General features: G+C 42.5%; 1 protein-coding gene across 1 annotated transcript in view; it reads left to right on the top strand.

The window, feature by feature from the left end:
* The window catches only part of LOC119354536 (prefoldin subunit 1-like), a 7,226-nt gene extending 776 nt beyond the window's left edge, over positions 1-6,450 (top strand). The window contains exons 3-6 of the mRNA XM_037621256.1: positions 2,074-2,179; positions 5,830-5,836; positions 5,944-6,028; positions 6,117-6,450. Of these exons, the coding sequence (XP_037477153.1) occupies positions 2,074-2,179; positions 5,830-5,836; positions 5,944-6,028; positions 6,117-6,230 (312 nt within the window). The 3' untranslated portion in view covers positions 6,231-6,450. The remainder of the gene's footprint in view (positions 1-2,073; positions 2,180-5,829; positions 5,837-5,943; positions 6,029-6,116) is intronic.
* The last annotated feature ends 8,102 nt before the right edge of the window (positions 6,451-14,552 follow it).

The following is a 14,552-nucleotide window of genomic DNA, read 5'->3' as shown; positions in this document are numbered from 1 at the left end:
GAAACCCCTTTCCTAGATTCGTGCGCTGGAATCTTGTGCCCGTGCGGTATGCTTTTGGTGGTTATTCGAACAGCATTGCTGCCTGTTTCTAGATTGTGATTCTACCCAACAATGTTTGTATCATTGAGCCGACTCTTCAGTTTGCTCATTGACACTCACTACGATAAGCTTTCATACTGCATTAGATAGCCCCCCAGCAAATGTCTGTAATTGATTTTGATTTTATTGAGCTGGCTTTTCAGTTCGCTAAATGACACTTAATTCCATAGGCCATATTTCGCTGCATTAGCCAGCAGCAGCAGATGTTCATAATTCTACCTGATGTTCTTTGTATTTAAACTACTAAAAGCAATTGTGTTTCTGATGTATTGATTCTTGCAAAATTGGGTGCCTAACACTCCCTTTACATCAGAAATTGATTGATCAGTTGAATGTTTTGATAAAAAACAGAAAAATAGGGAAAACGTTTGATTATTTAGTTTTCCATACATATATGTAGTTCCACCGATGTATAATCATAATCTGCATCAGATCCTACCTTCATTATAATTAGTTGGCATTATATGTTGAGTTACTTCATTTCAAGTATAGCTGAGGAAATGATCATTTCGGAGAAAGGAATGGAAATATTTTGAGTTCTTGTGAGGGAACACAAATATTTCCTTACTCTGGATTCCGCTGGACCACATCTTTAATTTATTAAAAAGCTTTTTTGCTGTTTTGTTTAGCTAAGGATAATTTACGGTGATCTATTTCTTGTCATCTAGTTTTCACATTGCTTTCTTTGCTGTGATTAGCACTGGTGCATTTCTTGTTGTACTCTATTATGTGACATCCAGTACCCTGGCTAGAACAGAGGAGGACCAAAATTGTACATGGGCCATGGATTGTGAGATGATCTGTTTTTTCCTGAATGATATAATAATTGGTGTGGTATTCTTCTGTTTCTAGTCTAGACCCAGTATTTTTTGGCTTTTCGGGGTATATTACTGCAGGATTAATTGGTGCCAGACTGCCAGTGTATCGCTCAAAGCTGTATTGATTATCTTCTCCATTTTTAAAGGCTGAGCTATATTGTACATTGCTTGTAGAAATAATTCTTGTGTACATAAAGATAGTAAATGCCAACCTTAATGAGCATAATCTTTATTCAAGCGATGAATGATAAGTACTCCCTCCGTCCCATAATGTAAGACGTTTTTTGACACTACACTAGTGTTAAAAAACGTCTTACATTATAGGACGGAGGGAGTACCTTCCAACTGTCCTAACATATATATTTTACAGTATGTTCTAACTTTTACCTTAGAGCTTGTTTGGGACTGCTCTGCTCCTTAAAATTCAGCTCCCCTCCAGAAAATACAAGTCAAACGGGGTAGCTCCACGATATGCCGCTCTGCAAAAAAAACTAGAATCTGGGGTACAGCTCCCAATTTTTTATGAAGCTCTTTAGGGGGTGCTCCAAAAAACTCTAGAAGCTGGAGTTGTGGGGAAATTACCCACCGCTGCCACCAGTAAGTGGATACCCCTTCGTTTCTCCCCCCTTGTCCAATCAAATAGATCCTTTCCACCAAATTTCCCATTCTTGAAGCTGGAGCTAGATGGAAGCCAAACATTCTCTTTGCTGGTGCTACAGCTTCTGTATGAAACTGCTCCAAAGTGGATTTGATGGATTGAAACTGATTTTAATGAAGCGGAGCAGTCCCAAACAGGCCCTTAGTTTGAAACATCGGTGGAATAAGAAGTTGATAGATTTTGGATTGCTGAAATATATTTGAGCCATTATGCACACGCAATGTTATCACATTGTTTTAGTCTTTGTGCAATATGGGCATGCCATAAATAATGATAATATGAATCTTGTTATCTTATTGGGATTTTATTGAGTTGATGGCTATTTAGATTGCTGAAATAGATCATTTATGTTATCTTGTTGGGTTTCTTGCTCGGTGGTGGCTATCCTTGCAATGGGTGTCTCTGTCAGAAATTCCTCCAGTATCTCTAGCATATATACTTGTGCCCAAGATTCCCCGACCGATAACATTTATTACAACAGTTTTCTTCTTTCATCAGCTACAAACTCAGATGCGTTCTAAAGAGAGTGAAAAGAAGCGTGCCTATCTTACACTGGAGGAACTTAGCCAATTACCTGATGATACGAACACTTACAAGGCCATTGGTAAGAATTACTTTTCTTCTAATGGATGCATCGAAGCTATTTGTCATTTCTGCTCGAAATTTGTTGACCAATGCCTTTGCCAAATGTGTCCAAAACTGTACTTACTTAGATGTAGTGGAGAAAATATCCTGTGGTAACTGTCCTTAGATGCAGTGGAGAAAATACCCTGTGGTAACCAAGTTATGATGAAAAATTCCATGGAAACCACATTTGGAAGTTCTGAAATTGTAAAAAGAAAACAGCTTGTTAGGAGGAGATGCTCATGTGAAATTTCTAGTTCAAACTCATATCCATTCTGGAGGTATGTAAAAACAAGTTCATCTAGTGGTGTTTTACTATTCACCACTATTTTCTGAATTTGTTTCTATTAATACCTCCAAAATGAATTTGATTTTGAGCCTGAGATGTTACATGCTTATAGAAATTCACCTCCCCAACATACTTTGTGTTTTGATTTTTTTGGATACCTTTTACACTTTATGCTAATTTCAGGGGCTGATTTTTTTTCTCAGTCTATTTGTTGCCCTTTAACCCTGTTATGCCTGCGATTGGCGGGGTGCCCATTGTTTCCAGCCTCTGAAGCCCATTAACAATGGTTGTATGGCCCATTTGGGTGTCGCCTAAATAGATTACGCTTGCTGGATCAAATCTATAGCTAATTAGCCACCAGCAGTAAACATAAGCTAATCAGCCAGCATTTGCTAAAAGAAAAGGTAGTTAGCATCCATAGGCAGATCTCCAAGCTGCACCCAGCCTTGCACACATTTTAATTTGCTCTGTAGACACTTTATAATTCATCCTTTGAAGATTATCATAGAATAGTTGCACTTTGTTCTTGTACGTTATGGAGTATTGCAAGCTACCTGTAATCTACTCCCTCCGTTCCTAAATATAAGTCTTTTAAGAGATTTCAATATGGACTACATACGGATGTATATAGACATATTTTAGAGTGTAGATTCACTCATTTTGCTTCGTATGTAGTCCACATTGAAATCTCTAAAAGACTTATATTTAGGAATGGAGGGAGTATGTGCATAATTTCAATCTTGATCTTTTTATTTGTTTTCCTGCGTAGTTTGCTATTCTCTTTCTTTTCGTCAGGGTAGAAATTACTCCCAAGATTTTTGCCTATTAGTGCCAAAGGCGCACCTTCGCGCCCGCCCGCAGGCAGTTTGCTAACAATTTCAGCTTCAAATAAATTGTTCTCTGAATAACTCCAGCGGTCCAATCATTGCAAGCGCTGGGGCACCAACAAAATCCTCACTGGTGTTACGGTGTTACCACGGGTAATTAGACGATATGTAAGCCAGGAAACACATATATACTGAGAGCAACAAATTCTTTTTGAGTTATATATAAGAGCAGTATAAAAACAAAGAGAAATCCTAACTGGGAAAATTACACGGAACAACTGAGCCAAGTTCACTTAGAAATTGAAACTAATACATGATACATCATTTTTTTTTTCTGCCATGGTAATATTATCAGTTCAGCATGATTATCAGTCTACAATCGCACCCAAACTTAGGAAAGTAAGACATGCCAGGAAGTAGTACAATACACTAATTTGGTAGAAGTTTGAACATAAAGTTGCGATTGTTAGGCTCCAGTGCTCCACAGGAGGCGGGTGGCTCTCTAAAATCTTCCAACCTGCTACCACTACCATAAAGGCAAATAGAACTGTGGAGAAGGCGTGAATCATCAGCTACTTGGTTAGGTCATGGCCGTGACATTTAATGCTATATTGCTGTGCTAACCACTCCTATGACACGTATGGCAATAGCAAACAAAGCAGGATTACATAACCAAAAGACTATAACAGGCATGAAAATGGGACCTGGCAGCACCACACACATCACTGATTCAATACATGGCACCTCTCTTAGACCAACCTAGCATGGACTTCTAAGAGTTCAGGTTCATCTGTTCACCTTTTCGACCAACCATGGATAAAGGTATTTACCTTCTTTCTTACTTAATCTTAAATTATTCAACAAAGTAGTTACTGGATGCTGCACTTACCTGATAATACCAAGTCTACCAGGTCAGATCTAGTGAACCTTCGTCCAAACCATGAAGCATAACAGGACCATTGACACAAGTATGCCATGTCATATACTGCACCCAGATATTCTGTATAGCAGGACAAGAATAGTTCACAGTTATACACCAGACAATTAGCTGTAAGTCTTACATAAATTCATGCAACAACGAGCGAACAAACCGGCAGCCCAAGAGCAACATTCAGCAGTGCATTTTTGTTAGTACCGGCATGAAGGTTAACATTGCCCTTGTTTGAGACTCTTCTATCTTCCCTGGTTCCAGCAGAACCTACACCAGAAGTAAAATTGTTTTATTCACTACTCAGCTTCCAACATGCTAGTGCTGCCTGTGGCTAGCTGTCTATTGATAAACAAAAGCAGACTCTCATGCACATATATAATGAATCCATTTTTCCTGGTAAAAAATGATTTTTTCCCCACAATTCACAGGGGGAAGTACAACTAAAAAAATCACGGTCGTGGTGTAAAGGAAAATCAAACCGTGGAATAAGAGAACCAGCCAAACCACAGAATCGAACATCAGGCATAATTCTGGGCGGGCAAGTACGGAAGAAAAACATGCCAAAGAAGTACACCATTTTCGTCCCATATCTGAGGGATGGGGAAAAGAGGCAGGAGAGGAAGAACAAGGCAACAAAAAAAATGCCCTGAACTCACAGAGGAGAAACAAGGGACTCTGAGCCAGAGGGATATATTTCACCTGCATTCCAGAGAAAAGATCAAGCAAGCAAACAACAAACTTGGACAGAGAGCTAGGAATGCAGGAAGGGACGCCTGCGTAGCTTCATCTCGGAGAGGAGGACGCGCTCGTGCTTGTGGACCCATGGCGGCGCCGTGGCGTGCAGAGGTTGTCAGTGAGGATGCTGCCTAGATCCGCCTGTCAGCCGACGCGGCGTGGGAGGGATGACGGCAGCACAAGAGGAGAAGCCAGCTTATAAAAAAGTGACTAAGATTCCCACTAATTTCAGGCAGCTAAAAAGTAGGCAACCACAACTTTGAAACATGATTTTCATGTGGTTTCCACCGAGGTCGCAATACGAAGTACAGTGATGCTTTCATCATTTACTCTCTGGAATTAGCTGTCTTCGTAATTCAGCTGATAATATCATGAAGCGATGCACTAAAAAAATGTTGTGTTTCAGCTAAGTAGAGGAGTATGAATCTGCATCTTATTATTGCTAGCTAGAAATCTGTCCTTTTTTGCAATGATTGTAGTTTGTAGTTTATTTTCAATTTTTGTGTACTTGGAGAAGAAATTGGTGGACCTACCAGAATGGTGACAAGTGAATACGGGTGGTGTTTAATGTGAAAACTTTTGCTGTAGGTTTGTTAATTGTCATTGATCCATTGCTTGTCTTGCGTGGCTAGCAGCCATTGCTATACTGGTTGAACATTGGCTTTCTGTTTGTGTACAAAACATTTCAGTTGGGTGACTAAATTTAGTTTATTAGTTTTCCTTTGCACACATTGGGTTGAATTTCATCATTGCACATCGAATGATGCAATTGCAATCATCCAATTTTGAATCGGATATAAATATGCATTGCTTCCTGCTGGTTTTGATGGCTTTTTCATTGTTTACAGGTAAAGTGTAAGTAAATCTGGAAGATCAGCTTCTGCCAGGGGCCTGCTTACTGCTCTGCTCTTGTATGGTAACTGTATTTATAATATCATGTTTTTACATCGTTTTACTTGTAGGTTTATTTTGGAGCCGAGATCACTTATGGTAAATGAGCAAGAGAAAAAGCTAAATGATAGTGAGACTGCAATATCATCGATGCAGGTATGCCTGCGAATGACCCTTGTTCTGTTGTGTCGAAATTTGAAGGGTAAAATGGATCCTCACTCACATTGGTTTTTATGATGGCTAGACTTCCAAGGAATATCTTGAGAAACAGTTGGGAGAAGTGGAGAACAACATTAGAGAGCTACTTCAGCAGGACCCTGGGCTTGCACGCCAGATTCTCTCAATGACTGTTCAGTGAGAGGTTGTTTCTGAATGTATCTCTAGATGGGATGTGTCAACAAGATTTGTGTTTTGCCCTGAGGAAGGGGAAGCCCCTTCTGTTATGAGCTTAACTGGAACTGGATTTGTGATGAGCTTACCTTCCAGCATCATATTGTGAAAAATATGACGTGAACAATCCATGCCTGAATGTTGTATGATGTTGAATTATCATTTATCTATATTGCGTGCGCTTTCCATGACAACAAGCTTAGAGCATCTCTAGCAGACCCCTTGAAAGGGGCGGACCCGTATAATTCTTGCAACTATACGGGTTTGACCCCTTTTTTTGGCCAGAATAAAAACCGCATCCGCGGCCCGGCCTGTAAATAATTTACCGCGGCCCGCAAAAACTCTCACCGTACTGGTATATATGGGGTTTCACCGCTCGGATATGGGTTAAATCCTATCCGCCTCCATCGCGATTCCCCTCCTCCCCTTTGCATCCGCCGCGATTCCCCTCCTCTGCCCAATTTCTTGTCGTCGGTGAGCTTGAAAAAGCCATGGATGGCTATGGCAGCTTCGGGGATGAGGCGGAGCGTCGTTGCCGTGCCAGATCTGAAGCCGGAGGTGGCTCAACCGCGGTAGCCGGCTGCTGCCGACGTTCGACCGACGCGAGTTGGTCGAGTTGGAGCGCTAGCTCGCCCGCCACCGCCACGTCTCCTTCGGCTCTTCTGCCGTGAGGAGCTCGTCCGCGGGTGCCTCGAGCTCGCGGCTCACTCCGATGAAGAGAGAGCCGGAGGAACTCGGCCCGCGCGCCGTCAAGTTTGAGGCCGCCGCCTCGCGTGATCGGCCCTGAGGACTACCTCCCCCCGGGGCAGGAGGAGCACCTCGAGCGCATCGTCCTGGAGCGGTCAGCGAGGGAGCTGAAGTAGGCCAAAGAGCGCCACTGCCGCGAGCTCGAGTACGAGCACATGTTCCTCCAGACGGGCGTCGCGGCGTCGTAGGCGCACACGTCCAAGGAGGCGGACTTGCGCTTCATGAAAGCGGAGCAGGCAAAGTTCTTCATCGACTGCGACTCCTTCGACTCCAATTGAGCGCCGACGCTTCATGAAGGCGTAGCTCCGGCGAGCTTTTATGTAATATATTTATGCTGTGTACGAATGCTCTGCCCCTATGTGAAGAAGAATGATCTATGCTCTGGCGAGTTTTTGCTTAAATTTCTCGCGTGAAACATGTTTTTTTTATTATAAATTTTATGTTTTTGGATACAGTTTCTGATCTGCCGTGATGATTTTGAGCCTATATAGACGCCCCCACGCAATCTGTAAACCGAGTTTACATTTTCGCAAAATAAGGGGTCTGCTAGAGATGCTTTTAAAGATTTCAGAAAATTGTTTTCTTGTTTTCAAAGTCTGAACAACTTTGTAGTTGAGGATGTCTTCTTTACGAGGGAGTCAGTTTTTCACCAGTGACATGCGTGACCTGTACTTCCATTGATGTGAATGTAAAACCAAGAGTGTTTTTTGTCCAAAAGGATGTCTTTGCATACCGATGAATTATGCTTTCTCTGTACTGCATGTCTTGCAGCTATTACCAGTTAAGGGTGAAAGTTGTTAGAACAGGTTCCGATTGAAACATTTTTGGATCCAGTAATATAGGGTATGGCAAGAAAATTTTGACATCTTAACACAGTCCGACCCGAATCTGAGTCTGGTTGGTGGGATATGGTATTGCTAATATACAATGATACATGATAATCCACTTTCTCTAGCAAGATAATATGGCTTTAATATGTTTACCCAAATTATTAGCAAAGGTTTATAGACCACTGTAAAAGAGTGATTGGATTTTTCTTTTGAAAACATAACAACTTTATTCAATCGAAATAACGGATACATTGTTTAAGAAGAAGGGTACAATTTCATTCAATGGCTCCTCAAACCAATCAACAGTATCAGAAAATCTAGCAAACCTGGCAAGTTCATGAGCTACTTTATTTGCCTCTCTATTACAATGTTTAAATTTGGACATAGAAAAATCACAAGCAATAAAATAAAAATCATCAAAAATTGCCGCCGCCACTCCCGCCGACCGTCCTCCATTATTCATAGTCTCGATGACCTCTAAGTTATCAGAATTGATGACAAGTCGATTACACCCCGCCCTTTGCGCCAGGGATAGCCCAAACCTGAGCGCTAGAGATTCCGCCATGAGAACGTCTGCACACCAGTCAATTTTCAAGCAGCCCCCTGCAATAAAATTTCCTTTGTCGTCCCTGAGAACCGCTCCTGTCGTTCCCTTAAGGTCATGATCAAAAGAAGCATCAACATTAAGTTTCACAAAGCCCACGGGGGGCCGACTCCAACCCCCCCTCTTCATGGAAGCATTAGGAGAGGAAGCAATAACATAATTGGTCGTAAGAGCTTGAATCCCCATAGATATCTGTTTAGCATCTTGAATTTTCTCTTTGTGTACAAGTTTACGTCTTTCCCACCATAAATACCACGTCGTGATGACAATCATCTCACGCGTATTCTAGGTTCCCAAAATAGCTAAATCTTGGTTTGACAATTGTAATAAGAATTCCAGGACAACCTCACCAGCATAATCAACTTCACAAGCACTAGAAATAACTCTGTCCAAACCAAGTCTTCTCCACACGTCCTTAGCTTTCTGGCACTGGAACAACAAATATTTTGTATCTTCTTGCCCAGACGAACACGAAGGACAAATTGGCGAAGCTTTCATATGTCTATTGGCTAGTGTAACACGGCATGGGAGAGTGCCATGCAACGCCCTCCAAATAAAATTTTTAACCTTTGCTAGACAAGATAAGTTCCAGATCTTATGCCAAATTGGGTTAAAATTTATTCGTCCCAATCCGTTAGATCAACTAAGTTTCCTTCCATACTGGTGATTCCACTCAACGACATAGGCGGAGCGAACAGAAAAGATCCCATTTTAGTGTAATTCCAAGCAATAAAATCTGTCATGTCATATTGTGGGAGAGGGATCGCGAGGATCCGATTAGCATCAATGGGCCACAAAGTTTGATTAACGAGATCTTCATCCCAATTGTTTGAAGTGGGATCAATAAGGTCCGACACCTTTGACAACAAATGACCTCTCTTTGGAGTGATGAATTTCCTGGTAACACAATTAGGAATCCAAGCATCGTCCCAAATATGAATGGACTGACCATTTCCAACTCGCCAAATGTAACCATTCTTCAAAGTACTAACTCCCGACATAATACTTTGCCATGTGAAAGAAGATCCCTTCTTAAGCTTTGCATTCAATAAGTCTCCATCAGCAAAATATTTGGCTCTCAATATCCTGGCACATAAAGAATTTGGGTTCTCAAGAAGGCGCCAAGCCTGTTTAGCCAGCAACACCAAGTTAAAACAATGGATATCACGAAATCCCATACCACCTTGGTTTTTTGGGACACACATTTTCCACCATGCCATCCAATGCATCCTCCCATGGTTGTCGTCATCACCCCACCAAAAATGCGACATCGCGTCAGTTATTCCTTTACAATTTTTTTAGGAATTTTGAAGATGGACATCGCATAGATAGGGATGGATTGGACAACAGACTTAAGAAGAATTTCCTTTCCCCATGTAGACAGTAATTTTTCCTTCCACCCGCTAATTTTCATGACGATGCGATCGATCAAATGCTGAAAACAATCGGACTTATCTACACCCACATTTGCTGGCAAAACCAGATACTTGTCATTGAGAGCCTCGATCATGATGTTCAAGATTGAGCAAATTTGTTCCCTGGTGTCCACTCTCGTATTTGGGCTGAAAAAAATGCTAGACTTATCAACGCTCACCATTTGTCCCGAGGCAACACAGTACAAGTCCAAGATAGCTTTCAAAGTCTCCGCGTTGCAAAGATTCGCCTTCATGAGGATCAATGAGTCATCAGCAAAGAGAAGGTTAGTAATAAAGGGGGCCTCTCTACACACTTTTATTCCAGAAAAATTATCATTCTCCCCCGCATGCGCCAAAAGAGCGGTAAGACCTTCCGTACATAATAAGAAGAGGTAGGGAGATAAAGGATCTCCTTGTCTTAAGCCTCTCGTAGGCTTGAATCTCTCACTCTCTTCATTATTAATCTGGACCTTGTATTCGACAGTGGAGACGCACTGCATAATAAGGTTAACCCATCTCTCCTGAAATCCAAGTTTCAACATAATTCCCTTCAAAAAAGGCTACTCAACCCGATCATAAGCCTTATGCATATCAAGTTTGATAGCGCATGAACCCTCCTTTCCATCTCTCTTTTTCTTAATCGTATGAAAACTCTCAGAGGCAACTAAAACATTATCTGTAATCATTCTTCCAGGTACAAAAGCACTCTGAGTCGGGCTGATAATATCAGGCATAAATCTCTTTAAGCGCGTTGCTAACATTTTGGAGATAATCTTATACACCACATTACATAAGCTAATAGGTCTAAATTGAGTTACCTTCTCGGGTGAATTGACCTTTGGAATCATCACAATTGCAGTATCATTCCATCCCTCGGGGATAGCGCAATAGTTCACCGCTTTCAAGACTTCATCAACCAAATCATCCCCAAGCATAGGCCAAAATCTTTTATAAAAAATAGCATGAAGCCCATCTGGCCCAGGTGCTTTTAAATCGCCAATATCAAAAAGTGCCTTTCAAACATCATCAACAGTGTAAGGGGCGAGAAGGGCATCATTCATCTCCATGGTCACTCTTCTTCGCACAAGAGATAACACATCCTTGTTTGGTTGAATAACATCCGCAGTGAAGAGATTTGAGAAATAACTCACAATATGATTCTTTAGTTCTATACCTTCCCGCCACACTCCGGTGTTATCCAGAAGTTTTTTAATGTTATTTCTTTTTTTCCTAGCCGTCGCTACATTATGAAAAAATGATGTATTGCGGTCTCCGTGCAATAAGTAGTTAGCTCTCCCTCTCTATAACCAGAAAATTTCTTCCTGATCCAACAAATTCTCTATGAGGACTAAAATTTCCTTTTGCCTCGACCGGGACTCCCCACTAATAGGGCCACATTTCAACCTTTCAAGCCCCTTTTCAGCTTATTTATTCTCTTTTTAGGGCCCTTCAAAATATCGCGGTCCCAGGTGTGTAAGTCATCGTGCATCGCCTTAGTCCGAGCGGCTAGAGATGGGCCGATACCCGCCAATTTTGCTTTTTCCCAAGCAGTCTTCACAATTTGCTCCACTGTGTCTTCTTTTAGCCATCTCGCTTCAAATTTTTTCACACGGCCGCTCGGACAATTAAAGAGATTACTATCAAAATAATCAGTATTAAGAACTAAAGGACGATGGTCAGAGTGTACATGATCCCCATTGACAACCGCAACACGTGGGAACTTCCTTGCCCACTACACATTACATACAACTTTGTCCAGCCTTTCTCTAATGTCCCCTCTTCTCCAAGTGAAAGAATCCCCAATACAGCCCATATCAGCCAAGTTAGAATCACTCAAACAGTTCCTAAAGTCTTGCATCATTACATTCGGTCGAGCATTGCCCCCTTCTTTTTCACTAGAGTAGAGGATTTCATTAAAATCTCCAATAACCACCCACGGATAAACATCATTGGAATGTAATTGGCGAAGGTCAGCCCAAGATAAATGTTTTTCGTTCCATGTTGGATAACCATAGAAGCCCATAAAACGCCACTCCACAGATTCATCATTCATAAACATAACATCAATGAAATGGGACAACAAATAGTTCAACTCGACTTTATTCTCTTTTTGATAAAAAAGTACAAGACCACCAGACTTTCCATCACTTTCATCTAAAAACATGGAATTAAAGCCTAAATTACAACGTAGCTCGTCAGCTTTATTTTTACTCTGAAATAAAAATTAAATCCGCACAGGTCCGGCCATGGAGCTCCAGAAGCTCCTGAACTGCCGTGGAAGAGAGCATTCCACGACAGTTCCAACTAATGGATTTCATTTCTCCCGGCGGTCCTCCTGACCGGAGGCCGCCGAAGCACTATCTGCACCTTTCTTCTCTCCAACAAACTCCCTTCTTCCCTCTACATAATCCTCCTCTTTCTCCTCTAACTCCTTCGCAACATGAGAGGTCACTCCATCCTCACCCCAAACCTTTTCAACCCGACCCCCACAAACCCTCTTACAACACACATTCACATCCCTAGTCAGGAACAGATCGTTACTCTCCAGGCTAGCATTCTCAAAAGAAAAGTTGATATCACTACCCGTATGCAGTGCATAACTAGGAGCGCCTCTCTTTTTACCTATGCCTAGACCAAATGTATTCTCATCTCCCCTGTTGCTATTGTGACCCTGGACCTGAGTCCTATCCCCCTCCCTAGCCATTCTTTTCCAGTTAGCTTTTACATTCCCCTGCACAACCACCTTAGGAGCAGAGAAAATAAAAACAGGAGCACCTTGTGGAGTCATCCGAGTTCCCGACCCCTCGCCAACAGGCGCATCCACAGGAGACACCTCAACAGCCCCCACGCCCCAACCCTCCTGACCCAGGCAGGGGCTGAAAAGAGCAGAGGAGGCAGGTACCAGACCCGACCCTTCTGGCCAGGGTTCAAGCCTTCAGAGGCGATGGAGTCCTTTCCCACTCGGTTTACCCGGGCGAGCACAGCTTGATGAAGAGCAGCAATTGATGCGGGGCTCAAGCCTTGTTGACTGAGCGCCCCAGTAGCAGTGGCCGGGTGTGACGAAGGGGCGAACGACCCCCCCTTGGAAGGTCCCTCCAGTAACAGCCCGGAAGGCACACCTTCCAGACAAGGCGAAGGTGTTGATGAAATAGGAAGCCGATGATTGGAGGAGCCCCCAATAGAGGAAGGTAACGTTGGTGCCAGCCCCGGCACCACACTCGCGCCGTCCTGCATAACAAGATCAGAAAACTCCGTCATGGAATTCACCGTTACCACCAGATTGCGAACGCCCTTCTCCACTTCCTTGATAGCTTCCTCATGCACTTGCTTCATCTTTGGCAGAGCCTCTTGGAACATCACAGATATCCTCACAGAATTCCTTTCCTTCCAATAAGGAGCCACTCGAATTGCAGAAGTGAACTCCGGCTTCCCAGAGTCTCTTGGAGTGCTACAAAATCTTGCCGATGAGTGGCCTACCAAACCGCAAAACAGGCAAAATTTGGCAATTTTTTATACTTCACGTCAAACCTAATTTCAATGCAGCTGCCCTTCGGGTTGATGGAGACGTGTTTGCGTAGAGGCTCATGAAGAGGGTGCTTCACCCGCACCCGCAGGTACTCATCAACAATGACTCCGTTGCGGTGTGAGACCTCCACCACCTCGCCCAGTTTTGCCCCCAGGGACCATCCCATCTTCTCAGTCATAAGTTCATAATCCATCCCTCTAATTTGCGCCCATATCTCCATGACTCCAAGGTTGATATCTGCTGGCTTGCCCTTGCCATCAAATGGTGCAAAGATGACCCCATCCTTGTTGAACTGCCAGGGCTGACCATGGAGGACAGAGTCCCTATCCCTCTGATCACGGAACTTTTCTACTTTCAATCTAGTTGGGCTTTGCTAAGTTGTCCTTAGTTAGGGCCACATGTTTGCAATATTTTAATAGATTCTTTTGGTTTGCAAGGGCATCTTCATTTTTCGAATTTATTTATTATGCATTACTGGAGCATCAAAATGGACACACGTATGGTATATAGAGTCCATCGAGAAGCTTCCATTCCGATGCAGGGTCCAGCGAAATACATTGTGCCCTGGTGATAATTGTACCTCACAAGTCGAAGCCCAACCAATCCTTCCGAAACATCACATGATTCGGGACGTACCCAACTGAAGGAAATATGCCCTAGAGGCAATAATAATGTTATTATTTTATTTCCTTATATCATGATAAATGTTTATTATTCATGCTAGAATTGTATTATCCAGAAACATAATACTTGTGTGAATACATAGACAAACCAAACGTCACTAGTATGCCTCTACTTGACTAGCTCGTTAATCGAAGATGGTTATGTTTCCTAACCATAGACATGTGTTGTCATTTGATTAATGGGATCACATCATTAGGAGAATGATGTGTCACATCATTAGGAGAATGATGTGATTGACATGACCCATTCTATTAGCTTAGCACCCGATCGTTTAGTATGTTGCTATTGCTTTCTTCATGACTTATACATGTTCCTATGACTATGAGATTATGCAACTCCCGTTTGCCGGAGGAACACTTTGTGTGCTACCAAACGTCACAACGTAACTGGGTGATTATAAAGGAGCTCTACAGGTGTCTCCAAAGGTACATGTTGGGTTGGCGTATTTCGAGATTAGGATTTGTCACTCCGATTGTCGGAGAGG

This window comes from Triticum dicoccoides, chromosome 2A (assembly GCF_002162155.2).
Source record: "Triticum dicoccoides isolate Atlit2015 ecotype Zavitan chromosome 2A, WEW_v2.0, whole genome shotgun sequence".
NCBI lineage: Eukaryota > Viridiplantae > Streptophyta > Magnoliopsida > Poales > Poaceae > Triticum > Triticum dicoccoides.
Note: the sequence above shows the minus strand (reverse complement) of the source record. Positions and strands in the feature narration are given on the sequence as shown.